This window comes from Arachis ipaensis, chromosome B3, assembly GCF_059453495.1.
Source record: "Arachis ipaensis isolate K30076 ecotype BB chromosome B3, ASM5945349v1, whole genome shotgun sequence".
NCBI lineage: Eukaryota > Viridiplantae > Streptophyta > Magnoliopsida > Fabales > Fabaceae > Arachis > Arachis ipaensis.
The window spans coordinates 40,823,055-40,843,765 of NC_142438.1; the positions used below are offsets into that span (position 1 = coordinate 40,823,055).

Genomic DNA, 20,711 nt, shown 5'->3' on the forward strand with positions numbered 1-20,711 from the left:
CCTAATGCAGCACAGCATACATATGCAAAAATTAATGTGTGAAAGGGAGAAGATTCACAAATCAAAATATTTGACTAAGTAATTGGATTAGAGCACTGTATCTCTCAAGGGTTAAAAGTCATAAATTTGAATTTTTGAGTAGTAAATATGGAATCGAGATCTGTGTCTAGTTACTCAGTTCATTCTTCATCAAATTAATCTAGCTTATACAACAATGGAGATGCTCAATAAACATCCAATTATAGAATCCTAAAATTCGAGTAGGGATCGGAATATGTTGTCCAAATTAAGATGCACATTATCAACCATTTGTTTATTATTATTATTGAAGTGGAACCTAAAACGTGGTATAAATCTTAACCGACCAAAAAAGTCGGAGATATCAATGCAGGAGAATTCAACACAACTTGAAAGCAAGTCAAAACACCATCTCTAGTCCGTTAACAATAACAAAAACAGCACTCACCTCACAACCACGAAAATCGGAACTAACGATGAAAGGATAACACTCAACTCGCCTATATAAACAAACTAAGTAACCCAGAAGAGGACAGGTTAAAAAATACATTTCATTATCTTATTCGCATTATTCTCTTAATATCTTGCACTGACTTGAGCGTCGGAGTGCTTTTTGCAGGTGCTCCCGCCGCCGAGTTTCGTATTGCCGAGGTTTTCCACCACCCTCTTCAAGACGACATATAGCTCATCCCAAGACCGAGCAGTCGCCAAAGGAGTCTTATACCTCGGTTGAGCCCGGACGGAACATTTGGCGTCTACCGTGGGGCCGAAAAAAACTCATCTAACTCCACTATTTTCTTTACCTAGTTTTTTATTTCTTTTCTTTTACAGGATCTCCGATCCTTAACTATGGCTAACAATGGGGTTCATCAACCCATGCAAGCAGAGCTCTTAGCTCAAATTGCTGAACTTCAAGCAAAAGTCCGAAGGATAGCCGAACTTACCGTCAACAACAATGCCGGAAAGCATGAGGAAGGAAACTCCAAAGGCTCAACTCAAAGCAATATCGATCCATTGTGCCTCAATCCGCCAAATGAGAAGCTGACCTTTGACAACCCATTCTCCGAAGAGATCACCAACTTTCAGATGCCAAAAAATTTCGTGCTATCCACTACTCTTGAGCCATATAAGGGGATTGGTGACCCCCGTGCTCATGTTAAAAAATTTCAATCCATGATGTTTTTTAACAGCGCTAACAATAAACCTGTACTCTGTCGAGCCTTTCCTACTTACCTTGATAGTGCTGCATTACTTTGGTTTTCTAAGCTGTCTGTAGGATCGATCTTTTCATTTGAAGAGTTGGCAAGGTCCTTCATTGACTACTTCGCAGCTTCAAGGATATACGTACACGGATTGGATTACCTTGGTACCATCCGGCAAGGATAACACGAAAGCTTAAAAGAATACATGACCAGATTTGCTGAAGCAACCATGGAAATACCAGATCTGGACCCAGCAGTCCACCTGCATGCCCTTAAGGCCGGCCTCAGACCCGGTAAGTTCCGGGAGACAATCGTGGTGACTAAACCGAAGACACTGGAAGAGTTTTGAGAAAGAGAAGCCGGACAAATGGAGATTGAAGAACTCTGTGAGGCCGAAAGAACGGACAGAAAACACCTAGGAAAGAAGAAGATAAGACCATAAGATCGCAAAACAACAAGGAACCAAGGAAGTCATTCAAGCTCACCCCAAAATTTGACAATTACACCAGATTCAACACAGAGAGAAAAAATAAGAAAAGAGATCCTCAACGCTAAAATAATAAAACCTCCAGCCCGGGCAGGAAGTTACCAGGATCAATGATTTGTAGACAAAAGCAAACACTGTGCTTTCCATCAAAAGTATGGGCAGACGACGGACGAATGTGTGATCGCCAAAGACTTACTAGGGAGGTTAGCCCGGCAAGGCCTCTTGGACAAATATGTTGAAGGAAGAAGAAACAAGGAAGACATTCGAGACCGAGAAGATCGTCGACAAACTTCGGAAGAAAAAGATGACAATAGATGGTCCAACCCTAATCCACCGAAAAGGGATCATAAACTGCATATCCGGAGGATTTGCCGGGGGAGGCGAAACAAACTCGGCACACAAACAAAGCTACCGAGCAATGCTGACAATTGAAGGGACAGTACCACCAAGCAACAAAGATACAACCGATCTCAAAATCACTTTCAGCCAGACAGACATGTCTTCGGCCATCCCGAACTTAGACGATCCAGTGGTGATTTTCATGCAAATAGGCGAACTATTGGTAAGAAAAGTCCTTTTGAACCCAGGTAGTAGCGCAGAAGTACTTTTTTATTCTACATTCCAAAAAATGAAACTTTCTGAAAGAACCATGCAACTTTCATCCGGAGAACTGGTAGGGTTCTCTGGAGAAAGGGTCCCAATTAAAGGCTATATATGGCTAAAAACGATAATAGGGGACACCCCATTATCATAGACCATTGATATCCAATATCTTATAGTCGACTGTCCCAGTTCTTACAATATTATCCTCGGAAGATCCGCTCTGAACATGTTCAAGGCAGTAGTGTCTATCTTACATTTATGTGTTAAGTTTCAGGCATAGGATGGCAAGATAGCAACACTCCACTCGGACCGCCAACAAGCTCGGCAGTGTTACAATGCAAGCCTAAAAAAAATCGACACAAGACAAAAATACCAACAAGAGGTCAAGGCCATCAACAGCACGAACGAAGTACTAACCCTAGCAGAGCTCGACCCTCGAGAGGACACCCAAGAAAGACCTCAACCAGCGCACAAGCTCAAAAAGTTTCCCTAACATCGAAATCAGAACAGTTCACCTACATCGGCCGAGCCCTTCAAGGACAAGAACAATTGGAGCTTATAAAGGTACTACAAGACAACGCCGATCTATTTGCCTGGACCCCGGCAGATATGCCAGGAATAGACCCAAACATCATTTGCCACAAGCTCTCCATCAACAGAACGATCTGACCTATAGCTCAAAAGAAGAGGAATCTCGGGGCGGAAAAAGCAAAGGCAGCGTTAGAAAAAACTAAGAGGTTACTTAGTGCCGACTTCATCAAGGAAATCTGCTTCACCACGTGGCTCTCGAACGTGGTAATGGTAAGAAAAAATTCAGGTAAATGGTGCATGTGCGTCGACTTTACAAACCTCAACAAGGCATGTCCGAAAGATGCCTACCCACTACCGTGTATCGACAAACTGGTAGATAATGTGTCAGGATTTAAAAGCTTAAGCTTCATGGATGCATACTCTGGTTACAACCAGATCCTTATGCATCCAGAAGACCAGAGCAAAATAGCTTTCATAACTGAACATGGGAATTTTTGTTATAGAGTAATGCCATTTGGTCTAAAGAATGCAGGTGCAACATATCAACGACTAATGGACAAGGTATTCCATCAACAGATAGGTCGAAATATGGAAATCTACGTGGACAATATGGTCGCCAAGACCATACCAGAAAGATCGCACTGTGAAGACCTCAAGGAAATATTCAGTCAGATTCGAGCATATAACATGAGACTCAATCCATAGAAATGTGCTTTTGGGGTACAAGGAGGCAAGTTTCTCGGCTTTATGCTGACTTCACGGGGAATCGAAGCAAACTCTGAGAAATGTGAGGCAATACTTAATATGGCAAGTTTGAAAACAATAAAGGAAGTACAACAACTAGCACGGAGAGTGGCCGCCTTGTCAAGATTTTTGCCAACGGTATCAAACCGATCATATCACTTTTTCCAAACGATATCAAAAGGTAAAAAATTCGAGTGGACAAAGGAATGCGAGACGGAATTTGCCAAACTTAAAGCCACCCTGTCTTCACCACCAGTACTACAAAGCCCAGAAGTTGGTAAACTCGTATATTTATATTTATCTGTTTCCATTTACTCTATAAGCTCGGTTCTTGTCACTGAGGCAGGAAAAACACAAAAGCTAGTATACTTTGTCAGCAGAGTCATGCAGCCAACAGAAAGAAGATACCCTAAAATAGAATAACTAGCCGTAGCACTAGCGGGATGATTGACCAAGTGGTCCATCGAACTTTCTGAGTTTGATATTCAGTTTCAATCAAGACCAGCTCTGAAGTCACAAATCCTGGCGGACTTCGTTTTCGAGCTCACACCTGATGAGCAACACTACGAGAAGACTTGGGAATTGCAAGTAGATGGCGCATCAAACCGAGAAGGAAGTGGAGACGGGATAGTATTAAAGGAGGGAGAAACAGTAATGGCCGAGCTATCACTTCAATTCCACTTCTCAGCAAGCAATAACCAAGCCGAATACGAGGCGCTAATAGCAGGTCTCAAGCTCGCCCTCAGCTTCCAAGTACAAAGCCTAGTAGTATATTGTGACTCCCTCTTAGTGGTTCAACAAATCAAAGGAGACTTCCAGGTAAAAGATCCTTTGTTAGAGCGGTATTGGCTCGTAGCAAAGGATCTTATTTCAAAATTCGATAAATTTATCATATTACACGTGCATAGAGAGAACAACAATAGGGCAGATATATTATCTAAGCTCGCTACCACTAGAGCAAGCACACACACATCGACACTATCACAACTTACACTAGAAAAACCTAGCATCGAATCATTGTACATGATAAACACCATTCATACAAATGACTGGAGAATACCTTTTCTTTAATACATTAAAGTAGGAATCATACCCAACAACAAGACCAACCCTCAAAACTTTAGACAAAAAGCAAGTCTTTTTACAACAGTATCAGGAGAGCTATACAGGCGTGGTTTCTCATACCCATTACTGAAATGCCTCGGCAAAGACAAAGCAAATGAAGTAATGAACGAGGTCCACGAGGGCGTATGTGAAAACCACATAGGAGGACAAGCTCTGGCAACAAAGATTATCCGAACAGGATATTACTGGCCAACGATGAAGAGAGACAGCATAACAAAGGTCAAAACCTGCGACAACTGTCAAAAGCATGCCGCTATCTCCATGAAGCCCGCTGAGGTAATGCACAGTATGGAAGTAAGCTGGCCTTTCTACAGATGGGGGCTCGATATCCTCGGCCCATTTCCAATAGCGCTAGGTGAGGTAAAATTTCTTTTGGTTTCAATAGATTATTTCTTAAAATGGATAGAAGCACAATCACTAGCAAGAATAACGGCTGAGAAGGTACGATCTTTCATATGGAAAAACATCATATGCCGGTTCGGAATACCAAGGGAAATAATATCGGATAATGGTAGACAATTTACAGATAATATACTTGCATCATTTTTGAAAAATTTTAACATACAGCACCATTTTAGCTCGGTCGAACACCCACAAACAACTGGGCAAGCCGAAGCTGCTAACCGAATAATATTGCAGGCAATGAGAAAAAAGCTCAGCGATGCAAAAGGTGAATGGGCAGATTTGATCCCAGAAATACTATGGAGCTATAACACGACGATACAAACTACAACAGGCGAAACCCCATTCAAACTTGTCTATGGAACAGAGGCCCTGATACTAGTCGAGGTCAGCATCCCCACACTAAGGTTCGAGTTTTACCATCACAATCATAATATAGATACAAGAAAGGCCGAGCTAGACCTCGTGGAGGAAGATAGGGACATCGCTGCTATTAAACAAAGAGCAATGAAACAACAAGTAGAAATAAGGCACAACAAAAGAGTAGTACCCAGGACGTTCAACGAAGGTGACCTGGTCCTCAGAGAACCGAGGAGGCAAGACGACCCCCATCTCACGGGAAACTCACCGCAAATTGGGAAGGACCATTTCGGATTTCAAAAGTGCTCGGAGTGGGGGCTTACCAACTCCAAACACTGTAAGGCGACCCATTATCAAGAAACTGGAATATATCTTCATTAAAGTTGTATATATCATAACTTGTACAAATCCGCGGATAAAGGTACACTTTTTCCCCCTTAGCGGTTTTTTTCCCATATAAGGGTTTTACCTAAGGAGGGTTTTAACGAGGCCAGACGCCCAACTTGTAAAATTGTCGAATTTAGAGAAACACAATGATATATGAATAACCGATCTATTCCTATTTTTTCTATCCTACTTCTGAATACAAAATTATCAAACCAAGCAGTCATAACTATATATTATCCAAATACCAGATTGTCAAACTGACCCGAGCTTGGTCAGCTCAAATAAAGGTTACTTAAGTTCAAAACGACAAACAAACATCAAAATACACAAGTCATAGTCACAGAAATACAAATACATAAACAAGAAGGCGGGACGTTCTCGTCGTGATCCTCCACAATCCCGTCCACAACAAGCTTCCCATCAATGACTATTTTGGTCACATCCAGCCGACCCCAATCAAACTCAGGGGCTAAAACAGCAATCTGGAAGTCAGCTGTCCTTTAGTCTTATCACTATCTTTTATTTCTGTTTGTAGAAGTCGAATCTGATCTCTAAGACGAACAACCTTGTCCTCAGACTCCTTCATCTTCGCTGTAACATCCACAGTAACGTCGTCTTTCTCCTTCAACGACTCCTCTATCTCAGTATCCATGTCCTTAAGCAATTTTTCTAGCTCAGCAACCCTTTCCACAAAAACTTGCTGCTCATCCCCGACCAGCTCAGTAGTATGACCAACACACATCAACCGCGAGGCAACGACCTACAACAGAAACACACAAAAAACATAAATAAAGAACAAACGAGAATGAAAGAAAATTACACATATGCATATACAAACCGACCTGGATAAACTTTCCCATACCCTCCATACCGACACGACGAGTCATGAGCATATCACCAGGATACTGAGAAACCCTATCCGAAAGCTCGGCAATGAAAAATTGCTCACTCCACAAAGAGTGAGGACTTGTGCCAGGGATAAAACCGTGAAGCCTTTTTTGTCGATCAAATACGGACTTACTACTACCAACGCCCTCCCTGTCACCTTCAGAAATAACTTCCAAAGAGTTCTCAGTATCATCTCTTTTCCTCTTGTATGAAGATGTCAGCTGAGTAGTAGATTGAGCAGCCTCACCACCGCCCTCCTTCGGAGTCCCTGAGCCACCTGCATCTCTCTCTCTTTTCTTTTTCAGGAAAGACTGGAACCGAGAAGGATCAAGATGGGGGACTCGTCCACCTACAGGCGCAAAGCAGGTATGTTAGAAAGAAATACAACATTAACACAACCAACAACAGACCAAAAATATTACTTATCTAAGTTTTCAAACCCTCACTATCACCGAGTCATACAAACGCAAGAGCTTAGGAATAGACAACCACTCTCCGGCAGCAAAGCTTTCTATCAGAAAATCTAAAAAAAAGTCTTCCTCTTTACTCCGCTCAGTAGCCTCAAGAATTTGGTTCAGTTCAGAACACTAATAAAGAGGAAACATTTCAATAAGCTCATCGTCTAAGTAAAACGGATACTCGGCCTCAACCGACCGAACTTTAACAAAAAGGGATTTAAAGTTCTTAAAAGAAGACTTGTAAAGCAAAAAAAAGGGAGCGGCCAGGAAAGTTGCTAAGGCAAACCCACAAACCTTTCTGAACTCCTTTGGACTGAAACAACGAGAAGAATACAGACAGAGAGCAAGGAAAAGAAAGAAACTCCATCAAACACTGAAAGGCGCGAAGAAATTCCTAAGAGTTTGGATGCAACTGCGAAGGCGCGCAGTTAAATTGAGTCAAGACATCACACTCAAAATCAGAAAAGGGAAAACTTACGCGCAGTTCAGTTAGACAGGGAGTATACATGTAAAAATACTGCCAATTATCCCTCCTCTCACAAACCCTATCCTCACCAGAACAGGGGAAAAGCTCAACTGACACACCAGAACCATCTTTCACAAATTTTAAACCCCCCCAGTTCACACATTGACTCAACACTCGTATAAGACGACGAACGGGTCCTAACGTCATCATGCACCCAATGATAAGGGTTATCTTTCTTTACCTCAACCACTTTCAGCTTTTCTTTCTCTTTCTCTCTCGCCATTGCAAAAAATAGAAAGAAAAATGATAAAGAGAGGGAAACTAACCTTTAGAAGTCATGAAGGGTCAACAAGAAGGAAGCATTCGAAAGAGCAGAATGTTGAGAATGCAACAACTATTATTACAACTCACTAACTTAGTGGGAATAAAAGTAATAACCGCTCTAGGCCTTGAAAACCCAAGCGGTGAGAGGGCAAATTAATGAAAACACGATTCACAAGGTAAAAAGTCTTTTAACTTTCCTCTAGTGCTACCCATATCTCTTCCTCACTTCTTTCCATTGTTAATACTCAAACGAAAGCCCAAGTTACGAAAACCCAATCCAACATGAGAACAACCAAAAAACAACATCGCGCAGGAAAATCATCTGAACTAGCCGATCGTAAAAGCTTGCCTGACACTTTTTGAGACAAAGCCAGACAAGCTATGATGTGTACCCTAAAACGTGGTGTAGATCATAACCGACTAAAAAAGTCAGAGATATCAACACAGTAAAATTCAACACAACTTGAAAGCAAGTCAAAACACCATCTCTAGTCCGTTAACAATAATAAAAACGGCACTCACCTCACAATTACGAAAATCGGAACTAACGATGAAAGGATAACACTCAACTCGCCTATATAAACAAACCAAGTAACCCAGAAGAGGACAGGTTAAAAAATACATTTCATTATCTCATTCACATTATTCTCTTAATATCTTGCACTGACTTGAGCGTCCGAGTGCTTTTTGCAGGTGCTCCCGCTGCCGTGTTTCGTATTGTCAAGGTTTTCCACCGCCCTCTTCAAGACGACGTATAGCTCATCCCAACACCGAGCAGTCGCCAAAGGAATCTTATACCTCGGTTGAGCCCAGACAGAATAATAATAATAATTTATTATTATTATTATAAACCTTAACACGTGTTCTTTTTTCACTTATCTTTTAATTTATCAAAAATAAAAGCATAAAAGAGCTTAGGTGAATGTTATCCTTTTCTAAAATCGAGAAAAAAAAATCTTAAACGATGCTGACATTTACTTCAAATGACAACGAGTGAACGAAATCATCAAAAAATAAATTTTTTTTTGCTCTTGATTTTTATTTTTATGAGACTGATTAGTCTCTTTGTCAATAATTTCTTTTCAAAATATATTTACGTGATATATTACTCACTAATATATTTTTTATTTAATTTTTATTAGTAAAAACAATTTAAAAATGACTAATATTTCTTAATTTTACATAATAAATTTAGCTAATGTATTTAAAAAGATTATAGAAAAATAAAAATAAAAACTAAACGGCCTTGATAATTATCCTTAAAAGATAACGAAATTCTCAACAAAAAAGAATTATTAATCTTAGTTAGTTCTTAATAGATAAATCAACAGTTTAACATACCACACAGGCTTATTCTATTAATACTAATAGAAAATATTGACAGAAGAACTAATCAATTTCAAAAAATTAAAAATTAAATATCAAAGGTCGAAAATTATATTTCTTTTTTGTTTGAGACCTCGTAGTCCTTCAAAAAATATTATCAACCGAATTGGATATTCACTCTTATAGATTTAGAGTCTGCATTACTGATAATTATTTTTATTATTTGATTTGTTGATTAATTTAGTTTTCCATATGTTTTAGGCCAAAAAGTAGTTTTGGATGTTGGCCGGATCCTTTATAGTTTATAGAATTCGGATGTTGGTCGGATCTTTTTATAGTTTTAGATGGTTAGAGATCACACTTTATTTTTTAAAATAAAATTCAAATTTTAGATAATCCAAATCTTAGTTTATAATACAATTGAACTCCTTTGTTGAATTAAATGCTTCATTTTACCGTTACATCTTATGAGATTATATTTTGAGTCCAAAATATAAAAGTAATTTTAAAATGACGGCGACCAAAGTAAAGAAATGGTGAGGCCAAACTTAAAAGTATAGATACTTTTTAATAAAAAAATTATAATGATTAAGGGTGGCCATGACCCCCTTCTTATATACTATTCTCCGCCTATGGTAACATTTTTAAATTAATGTATTTAGATAAGACATTATTGTAGACAACTAGACAACATTACACATTCAAATAAATATATTTGAATATATAATTTCAAGGAAACAAAGATGCCAAAAAACGACATCTGATAACTGAAGAAAACATAATCACTTGGTGGTGGTTACAAGAGCAAGAAGAAATAATATAAAGAGGTAATTTCTATTTTGATTTCTAATTAAATTTAATGAATTAATTTATTTTTTATATTTTAAAATAATTTATTTAGTTCTTCACTTTTTAAAATATTTCATTAGTTTTTGAAAAAGATAATGTTAGGTAACCAATAACTTTCTTAAACAACATGAACAATCACTAATCAAATTAAAACACACTACATTTTTAAATTACTCACCTAAATCTTAATATTAGAATAATCATCTGCACACCTAATAAAATAAAAATTCGATATATCAATTATTCACATTGTTTAATATTTTTATTATTTACTTGTATTTTTCTTTTAACTATAGTCAATATAGTATCCAAAATTGGTTCACATGACCAAATTAACATCTATTAATTTTAATTAAACTAAATCATATAAACCACATTAATAAAAATAAATTATGCCTAATATTATTTTAAAATTTATTGTTTAACTTAATTATACTTAATTTTTAAAAAAATTTAGATGCGTATAATACACTGATCATAATTCAAAGGTGTTAAGTACAATATCAACATCAACAAACCATCACAATATTAGAGTCGTATTTAACTATCCACTTAGAGTTGTACTAAAAGATGTAACGACAAAAGTTAGAAATAATCAAGTTTACTTTTTCAAACCGATGTTATGGTCTAAAATGGGCATTTTAAGTCATAATGATGTAAATGATTTAAAGTAGAGATTTATGTATAGAAGACGCACATGGTAGGTCCATTGTTGGAAGGCTTGATGGGAGGAAGCACAAGAGTGGCTTCTAGGTATCTTGCTACCACCACTGCATCTGCAATCTACGCAAGTAGCGTTAACACTTACAGAACCTTTTTTATTTTAATTTGTTTTTCCATAGGAGAATGCTAACCAAGTGAATGTTTAATAGAGTGAAATTAAAGTTATAAAAAAGTGAGAGAGAATTTGTTAACTTTAAAAGGAAAGATTTTATTTTAATTATATTAAAAAAAATTTCGTGATACGTTTTGATTTATCAAATTAATAATATAAAATTAGTAATATAAAATATAAGTTATATATAAAGTGAGAAGAATAGAGAAAAAAAAAAGGAAGAGAAATAGATAAAAAGATAGAGAAGAGAGTTTATTAATTTTAAAAGAAAATATTTTATCCCAATTTTAATGAGAGTGTAATATGTGATATATCTTGGTTGTCAAATTAATAATATAGTATAACCATATTTTAATTCTAATTTCAATTAAAGAATATCATGTTACATATTTTGATTGTTAAAATTGTAATTAGTAATTGTAATGATATGTAAGAGAGATAGAGTGAGTGAAAGAATGAGAGATGGAGAAAGAGAGGGAGAAAGAGAAGGATATAAATTTGATTTTAAGTGCGATGAGAGAGTGACACAGTGACACGTAATATATTTTAGTTATAAAATTAGTAATATATAATAGAGTAAATGACAATGAAGTTCTTGAAAATATTGATATTGGACTAATTAATTAGTCCTTGAAGAAAAAATAAAAAAGTACCAATTAAGTCCTCTAAAATAGTAAACAGTGGACATATATGTCTTTCTGTCAATAAACAGTGTGAAACAAAATAGAATTGTCTATGTATTTCATTATTTATAATGGTGCATGTTTCATTTCCGTCATATGAGCAAAAAAATAATATAGTTTTAGATAGTGAAACATTTATTATATTTTGAGTTTTCATAAATCATTTATCAACTGCTCTCTATTTATCGCAAATCCTATTAAAATAAGTGAAATTTCGCTCCAAAAATTATTATCTACATGATTATTTTTCATAAACAGACACATAAAAATAATTAACAGTACATATAAATACTATCGTTAAATTTTAGTTAATAAATTGATAAAAAAACATTCATGCGTTTATCGTTTATTATCCTAAAAGATTAAATTAGTACATTTTTATAAGAACTAATTAATCTAAAATTAAAATTTTTATAACTTAATTATCACTTTACTCTAATAATATATGCAACCGTTGAAGTTGGAATATCATTATCTACATTATTAGTCACTTACTTTGTCCTAACCCCCCTCCCCCCTTCACAAAATGAAACCATGTTTCAAGGACATACACATATTTCTTAACAGAAGTTTGGTTTTTATTTTTTTTATATTTTTTTCTAATATTTTCAACTTTAGATTTTTTTATAATTTTATTACTTTTGTTTTTCCTTCATATATAGCTAGAATTGTGAAATTGAAAACAAAAATCAAACTTGAAGTTATTGTAGTATCCATTTTTTATTTTAGATAAATAATATATTAATTATAATATTAGGTGTATATTAAAATTAATTACTAATATAAAATAGAGAAATGCTAGGAGCCAGTAACTTTTGGGATTTATAGCCATCAAATAGCCATCAATGAGGCTTTTAATGGTGTGAGATTAATGTGAGATTTCATCCAATGTCTCACTCTTCTTTGATAGTTACATGCTGGCCAGAATTTGATAAAATTGCTGGTCTCCTAGACTTTTCCTATAAAATATATATTAAAAATAAATCAAACTATACATATATTTATATATAATTGAGATGATAAAATAAATCCATAAATACATAGATTATCCACGACGGAAGACTTAGGAGTATGGGACCCATATAATCCCTACGAAGACGGAACCCGGAATTAAGATACTTGTTCTACGGAAATTCACGAAATCTCTGCAAAAAAAAATTTACTTAAATATTCTTATATATATAACTTTCATTCATCCCTTAAATGAAACTTTTTTATTTAATTTTATTTTAATTTGTATATTAAAAATTTTATGCGTATGTTGATTATGTTAAATTTGTATTTAAATTGTATTTTAATTTTGATACATTAGGTTGAATTGTATTGGATTTAATTATGATTGTATTAATTTTTTTAAAAAAATTAAAATTTATTAATATAAAGGGATATCCGCTCCTCTATAGAAAAAATAAATGGGAACCCGTAAAAAAGATGGGATGAGAACAGAAAACATTTTACTAAATGAGAACAGAGGATGAAAGAAAGGGATTTCTACCCTATATAGAGACTTATTATTATCCCTAATATATAAATATATGATAGTTAATTTTAGTGACTGATGTTGAGATATACATAACATTTTTGTTAATATATAACCGTTGAACAAATATTATCGATACATGTCAATAAAAAATTATTAAAATCAATATTTTATATGTTTAAAACGAGTTCAATTAGATAGCCAATTTCTTTCGGTAAGTATCAGATAATTTTTTAAATTATTTTTTATTCTAAATTTTAAATTAAAAAATTTAAATAATTTTATAATAAAAAAGTGAGCTAATGTGACTAATTAAAAATTATTTCCTATATTATTTTTCTTTAATTTTACTATTAAAAATATGGAAGTTTATCACGGGAAGATACCCACGAACGAGAAGTAATGGCAAATCTGCATAACCGTGGTAAACACTTGCAACGTCTTGCATTTCTGTGGTCAAATTGTGCGAAAATTTTTCACGTTTTTGTTTGTTTCGTAGCCAACTTGAATTGAAATCTCTCAATTGTCACAGACCCAATGCTAACCGTGACAAAATCAAATATCTCCACCTCCAAATTTTGCGCGTCTATCAACGAGTGTTTTCCTCCATCCCTTTCAAAAATTTTATAAGCAATTTCCACTTTTTTTTTTCAAATTTAAATCTTAATAATAAATTCAATTTTTCAGGGTGCAGGTTTACCCAGTTTGCCCGATCGTTGGTTTCTTCTCTCTCCATCCTAGTGCTGCCATCTTCAATTGATAAGGTATGTATTAGTTGGAATAGTATAAAAAGAGTACATGCTTATAGCTCTACTTTTATCCGTAGTCTTTCTGTCAAAATGCAGTTGATAAACCACAATTTTATGGTTTATTTTGGATTAAATTGAGTGGATTTTGTCAACTCTTTTCGCACTTATTCATATAAATTGCAGGTTTTTAAGATTTCTTCCTAATTATGTGTTATGGTTCAAGACATGCTTCTTAGGCCTTAAAAATGCTAATTCTTAATCCTCTCTTATGACCATTCGATTCCGTGATGCGTTTGTTAAGTGATTTTATGGTTTATACGTTATGGAAAGGAGGCATGCAAAAGTGGAAGAAACACAAGAAATAGAAGATTTGGGAAGCTAGTATCGACGCGTACGCGTAACTGACGCGCACGCGTGACAAGCGGCACATGCCTCACTAAAGGGAACACGCTGAGGGAAATTTCTGAGCTCTTTTTGGCCCAGTTTCAAGCCCATTCTGAAGATTAGAGGCTGGGAATGAAAGAGGATGGGAGATAGATGCCATTAGTTTAGTTTTTAGATAGTTTTTGAATTCTAGAAAGAGAAACTCTCACTTCTCTCTAGGGTTTAGTGTTCTTTGTTCATTTTTACTTGAATCATTGGATTAGATCCTTTTAATTTCAGTCTTTGTTGCTTTAATTGTAGTTTTCATTCTCTAATTTTACTTAACACTCATGCAACTTTAGTTCTTTTGAGTTTTGAATTTGGATCTTGTTGGAATTGAGTTCTATTAATGCATTGAAGTTTTTCATGTTTCATTTATGCTATTTGAATTGTTATTGTTGATTGTTGTTAGTGGGTAGCTTTAATTTGGATTGTTTTCTTATTTTCATGATGCTTTTTATTCTTACTCACCAAGTGTTTGAGAGAATGTCACTTATGACTATGGAGTAGATTTCTACTCTTAGTTTTGGGGTTGAGTATTGGAAACTCTTGAATTGTCAAATCCTAATGTGGATTGGTAATTGGAAGGTGCTAGTTAGCTTGAACTTCACTAAAGCTAGTCTTTCACTAGGAGTTGACTAGAACTTGTGAACTCAAGTTAATTGTATTCACTTGACTTTCCTTCATTTGTTAGAGGATAACTAAGTGAAAGCAATAGACAATTTCCATGACAATTTGTAATGATAATGAGGACAGGAACTCCAATTCTCACCCCTAGTCAAGGCCTTTATATTGATTAATTGTCACTCATCTTTACTAGTTTTGGTTTCCTAGTTTTCTCATTTTAATTTCATATCTCTTATTCATATATGCTTTTAGTTGTAGTTATCTTGATGCATGCTTGTTAGTTATACAATGCTTGATTGATATTTCTAGTTATCTCAATTTAGTTGTTAGTTGTTCATTGCCTTTAATTCTTGGTCACTTTACTTTTCCCGCACTCAACTCAAAATCCCCAAAAAATTTCTAACCAATGATGTGCATCATGTTGCAAGTCCTAGGGAAAACGACCTGGGATTCTACTCCCGGTTATTGATTTGATTGTTGTGACATTCTTCTAAAATTTGACTTGGGATATCTCGTTGGTTGGGACTATACTTTGCGACATTGAATTGGAAATTCTTTTGTAATTTCTTAACCGACATTTATTCTACGTCAAGTTTTTGGCGCTGTTGCCGAGGACTTGCAATGGTGTTATATTGTTGGCTAGTGTGAATATGTTCATATGTGAATAGATACTCTTTTCTTGATTGTTTGCTAGTCTAGTTTTTAGTTTGGATTTATATTTAGTATTAAGTAATAGTTACTTTACTCTAGTATATCTTATTGTCACGAGCTCTATGTTTCTTCTATTGAATGACGTGTTCATTGCCAGATTCGAGCTTAACCCATTTGATTCCGAAATTGAAAAAACTTTATTATATCTTAGGCAAGCTTGGCTTCGGTTAGCCTTTGAGGGTGGTGAAGCGGCTTCCGCCAAATCACCTACCTTATCCGAAGCGTCATTTGAAAGAGAAATCATTTACTCTTCTATTGGCTCTATTGACATCTCTTCTATTAACTTAAGTACCGATACCATGGCTGCCCGAAGAAGAATCACTCTTAAGGAGGCGGGTGCTCCGGACTTCACTCTCCAACCGCTTCAAGTTCGTTATCCGGACTTGAATGCTAATTTTGAGCTAAAGACCGACTTGATCAATCTACTTCCCAAGTTCCATGGTTTACCCGCTCAAGATCCTATCAGGCATCTTAGGGACTTTCAAGGTGTGCGCTCAACCACTAGGAGGGATGGTTCAGATGAAGTTGCTATTTGGGTATTTGTCTTCCCATTTTATCTTGAAGAAAGGGTGAATGAGTGGTACTATACCCAACCGGATGAGGTTATCGCCAATTGGAACTTGCTTCAGAGAGAATTCCTAGACAAATTTTTCCTACCGGAGGTGACCAATAGGTTAAGGAAAGAGATCTCATGCATCCTACAAGGTGAATCAGAAACTCTTCATGAGTATTGGGAGCGCTTTAGGAAGCTCCTTGATTCTTGTCTTCATCATAGGATAGACGACTTGGTGTTGATTAGTTACTTTTGCCAAGGCCTCAAGTATCAAGATAAAATTCTCTTGGATACTTCTAGCAATGGCTCTTTAGTGAAGTACAAAACAGTGGAAGAGGCTTGGCAACTTATTGCCAATCTAGCCGAATCTACCCAACATGCAAAACAAAGAAATAATCATCCAAAGGCCATTAATAATATTTCTTCTAATGAGTCCGCTCTCACCAAGACCTTAGGGGAGATGACCACCATTCTCAAGCAAATCCATCTTAATCAACAATAACCTCCTCCACAACAACAATACCAACCGGTAGCTCTACAAAGAGTATGTGGAATTTGTGCTTGCAACTCTCATTATACTGATGAATGTCTACAACTCCAAGAAGACAATACCTTGGCGGCCACCAATCCTTACTTCAAATGTTCAAACCAAGGCTTTTATCAACAAGGGAAAAATTACAATCAAGGGTGGCAAAACCAAGGTTGGCAAGATAATTACAATCAAGGGTGGAGAGACAAATACAATCAAGGATGGAGAGATGGTTCAAATCAAAGAGGAAACAAAAACTTTCAACCATACTGCAACCAACAAAACCAATCATTCCAACCACAAAATCAAAGCCAAAGATACCAACCTCCACACCAAAGACAAGCTCAAGTGCCTCAAATCACCTGACCACAAGTTCCTCAAATCACCTACCCTTCTTCTTCCTCCAACCAAGCTCCCATGGATGAAAGCCTCTGCATTTTTCTTCAAGAGCAAAGGGAGTTCCTAAAGAGACAAGAGGCCACTATGACCTCCTTTGCCGAAGCCATATCCCGATTAGCTCTATCTTCCAACAATAACCAACTCACCTCTCAACCTTCAAGCTCAAGTGCACTTCCCTCTCAACCACTACCTAACCCCAAGGGTGGCCTCAATACCATCACCTTGAGGTCTGGCACCACACTACAAGAGAGAAGTCATAAGGAGACCACTCTAGATAAAGACATTGTTGAGGTGGAAGATAAGGAAGAAGTACAAAAAGTTGTTGAAGAGGAAGTTGCTCAAGTAAGAGAAAGAGGTTCTAAAGAAGATATGCTGAAAGAAGCCATTCCAATCTCATTTTCAAGCTTGGCAAAGAGGACCAAAAAGCAATTGGAGTTAGATCCAAAGATGGTGGATATCTTCAAAAAGGTTGAGGTAACTGGTGCACGAAATTGTGATTTCAATGGCGCCAACAACTTGGTACGCACAATCGTAATCTTAATTCTCTGTCATAACTTCGCACAACTAACCAGTAAGTGTACTGGGTCGTCCAAGTAATAAACCTTACATGAGTAAGGGTCGATCCCACAGAGATTGTCGGCTTGAAGCAAGCTATGGTCACCTTGTAAATCTCAGTCAGGCGGATTCAAATGGTTATGGTGAATTGATGATAAAAATGTAAATAAAATATAGGATAGAGGTACTTATGTAATTCATTGGTGAGAATTTCAGATAAGCGTATGGAGATGCTTTGTTCCTTCTGATTCTCTGGTTTGCTATCGTCTTCATCCAATCCTTCATACTCCTTTCCATGGCAAGCGTTATGTAGGGCATCACCGTCGTCAATGGCTACATCCCATCCTCTCAGTGAAAATGGTCCAAAATGCGCTGTCACAACACGGCTATTCATCTGTCGGTTCTCGATCATACTGGAATAGGATTCAGTAATCCTTTTGCGTCTGTCACTACGCCCAGCACTCGCGAGTTTGAAGCTCGTCACAGCCATCCCTTCCCAGACCTTACTCGGAATACCACAGACAAGGTTTAGTCTTTTCGGATCTCAAGAATGGCCGCCAATAGTTCTAGCCTATACCACGAAGACTCTGATTTCATGGAATGGAGGGATCGGTTGTCAGGCGAGGCAACCATGCGTCATGAACCAGGAAGTGGTTGTCAGGCACACGTTCATAGGGGAGAATGATGATGAGTGTCACGGATCATCACCTTTCTCAGGTTGAAGAACAAGTGTATATCTTAGATAAGAAATAGGCTTGAATTGAATAGAAAAATAATAGTACTTTGCATTAATTCATGAGGAACAGCAGAGCTCCACACCTTAATCTATGGTGTATATAAACTCTACCGTTGAAAATACATAAGTGATGAAGGTCCAGGCATGGCCGAATGGCCAGCCTCCCTAAATGGCATATGAATTCGAAAATAGGAAAAAGAAACTCTCCAAAAGATCCAAATACAATAGTAAAAAGTTCTATTTATGCTAAACTAGTTACTAGGGTTTACAGAAATGAGTAAATGATGCAGAAATCCACTTCCGGGCCCACTTGGTGTGTGCTTGGGCTGAGCACTGAAGCTTTCACGTGTAGAGGTCTTCCTTGGAGTTGAACACCAGTTTGTAACCTGTTTTTGGCGTTTAACTCTGCTTTGCAACCTGTTTCTGGTGTTTAACTCCAGAATAGGGCAGAGAGCTGACGTTGAACACCAGTTTGCATTGTCTAAACTCGGGCAAAGTATGGACTATTATATATTGATAGAAAGCCCTGAATGTCTACTTTCCAACGCAATTAAGAGCGCACCATTTGGACTCCTGTAGCTCCAGAAAATATACTTTGAGTGCAGGGAGGTCAGAATCCAACATCATCACCAGTCCTTTGTCAGCCTCTGAATCAAATTTTTGCTCAGATCCCTCAATTTCAGCCAGAAATTACCTGAAATCACAGAAAAACACACAAACTCATAGTAAAGTCCAGAATTGTGATTTTTAATTAAAAAATAATGAAAATATACTAAAAACTAACTAAATTATACTAAAAACTATGTAAAAATAATGCCAAAAAATGTATAAATTATCCGCTCATCAGTAACCATTCTTCTTTTTTATGCTATTCGCCAAGTTCCTAAAAATGCCAAGTTTTTAAAGGATTTATGCATGAACAAGGAAAGGATTAATGAATTGGAAACTATTCCTTTGGGTAGTTTAATTTTTGCTTTAATGGGTGCTATTTCTGAAAAATGTGGGGATCCTGTACCTTGCTTAGTTTCTTGCACTATAGGTGGTGTACAATTTATGGATTGTATGTGTGATCTTGGTGCTTGTGTGAGTATTATACCTTTGTCTGTTTATGATGAATTGAACCTTCTACCCTTGAAACGGTTGGCGGAACTCTTTGTTTTGGCCGACAAAAGTATTATTTCTGTGGTTGGTATTGCTGAGGATGTCTTAGTGAGCATCAAGGGATTGACTTTTTCGATTGATTTTTGCATCCTTGAGATGCCTCCTAAGGATTTCGGGAAACCGTCATCCATCTTATTAGGGAGGCCCTTCTTGAAGACCTCTCAGTTTAAACTTGATGCATTCTCAGGCACCTACTCATTTGGGATTGACGGTAGAGCGATAAGCTTTAATTTAGATAAGGCTATAAAGCATCCACCGGAAGACCACTCTATCTTCCGGTGTGACATTGTTGATGAGGTTGTGGCCGAGGTTCACCCTGAGATCCTTGATGAGATGAATTTGAGCAAAAGGGCAAGTGTGGAAAGCTAAATGATAACGATGAAGACACTTTGCCACCTCCAATGTTGCTAGACAACAATGTACCAAGTCATGAGTTAAGTGTGGAATTGAAGCCTCTACCTCCTCACCTTAAATACGCCTTTCTTGATAACATAAAAAACTCCCGGTGATCATTGCAAGGGAGCTCATCCAACCAAGAGGGAAGATTACTTGATGTGTTGCAAAGGAATAAGAAGGCTATTGGGTGGAGTTTGGCGGATATTGTTGGTATAAGCCCCCATGTTTGTGAGCATCGCATTTTTCTAGAGGAAGGAGCTAAACCCGTTCGCCAGCCACAACGGAGGTTAAATCCCACTATCACGGAAGTTGTTAAGAAAGAGGTGACTAGACTTCTAGAGGCCGATATTATCTACCCTATCTTGGATAGCGAATGGATTAGTCCGGTGCAAGTTGTGCCCAAGAAGTCAGGTGTCACCATGGTTAAGAGTGAAAGTGGAGAACTCATGGCAACTAGAGTGCAAAACTCTTGGAGGGTATGCATTGACTATAGGCGCTTGAACTTAGCGACCTGGAAGTATCACTACCCACTTTCATTTATTGATCAAATGCTTGACCGGTCAGGTAAATCACACTATTGTTTCCTAGATGGTTATACTGGTTATTTCCAAATTCATATAGCATCGAAAGATCAAGAAAAGACTACTTTTACATGTCCCTTCGGAACGTATGCTTAAAAGAGGATGCCTTTTGGCTTATGTAAT

The 20,711-nt window shown here is 36.7% G+C and overlaps 1 protein-coding gene across 1 annotated transcript; it reads left to right on the forward strand.

Moving 5' to 3' along the window:
* The first annotated feature begins 17,243 nt into the window (after positions 1-17,243).
* LOC107633003 (uncharacterized) lies at positions 17,244-19,980 on the forward strand. Its single transcript, XM_016336636.1, has 2 exons — positions 17,244-17,633; positions 19,375-19,980. Exons 1-2 carry the CDS (start codon positions 17,244-17,246, stop codon positions 19,978-19,980), a joined length of 996 nt encoding a protein of 331 aa, XP_016192122.1.
* The last annotated feature ends 731 nt before the right edge of the window (positions 19,981-20,711 follow it).

Bases quoted from the DNA above. Each gene is read 5' to 3' on its own strand.
- LOC107633003 (XM_016336636.1), top strand. From the start codon at position 17,244: ATGACCTCCTTTGCCGAAGCCATATCCCGATTAGCTCTATCTTCCAAC. The intron at 17,634-19,374 runs GTAACTGGTGCA...TGCATGAACAAG, and splicing joins ATATCTTCAAAAAGGTTGAG to GAAAGGATTAATGAATTGGA.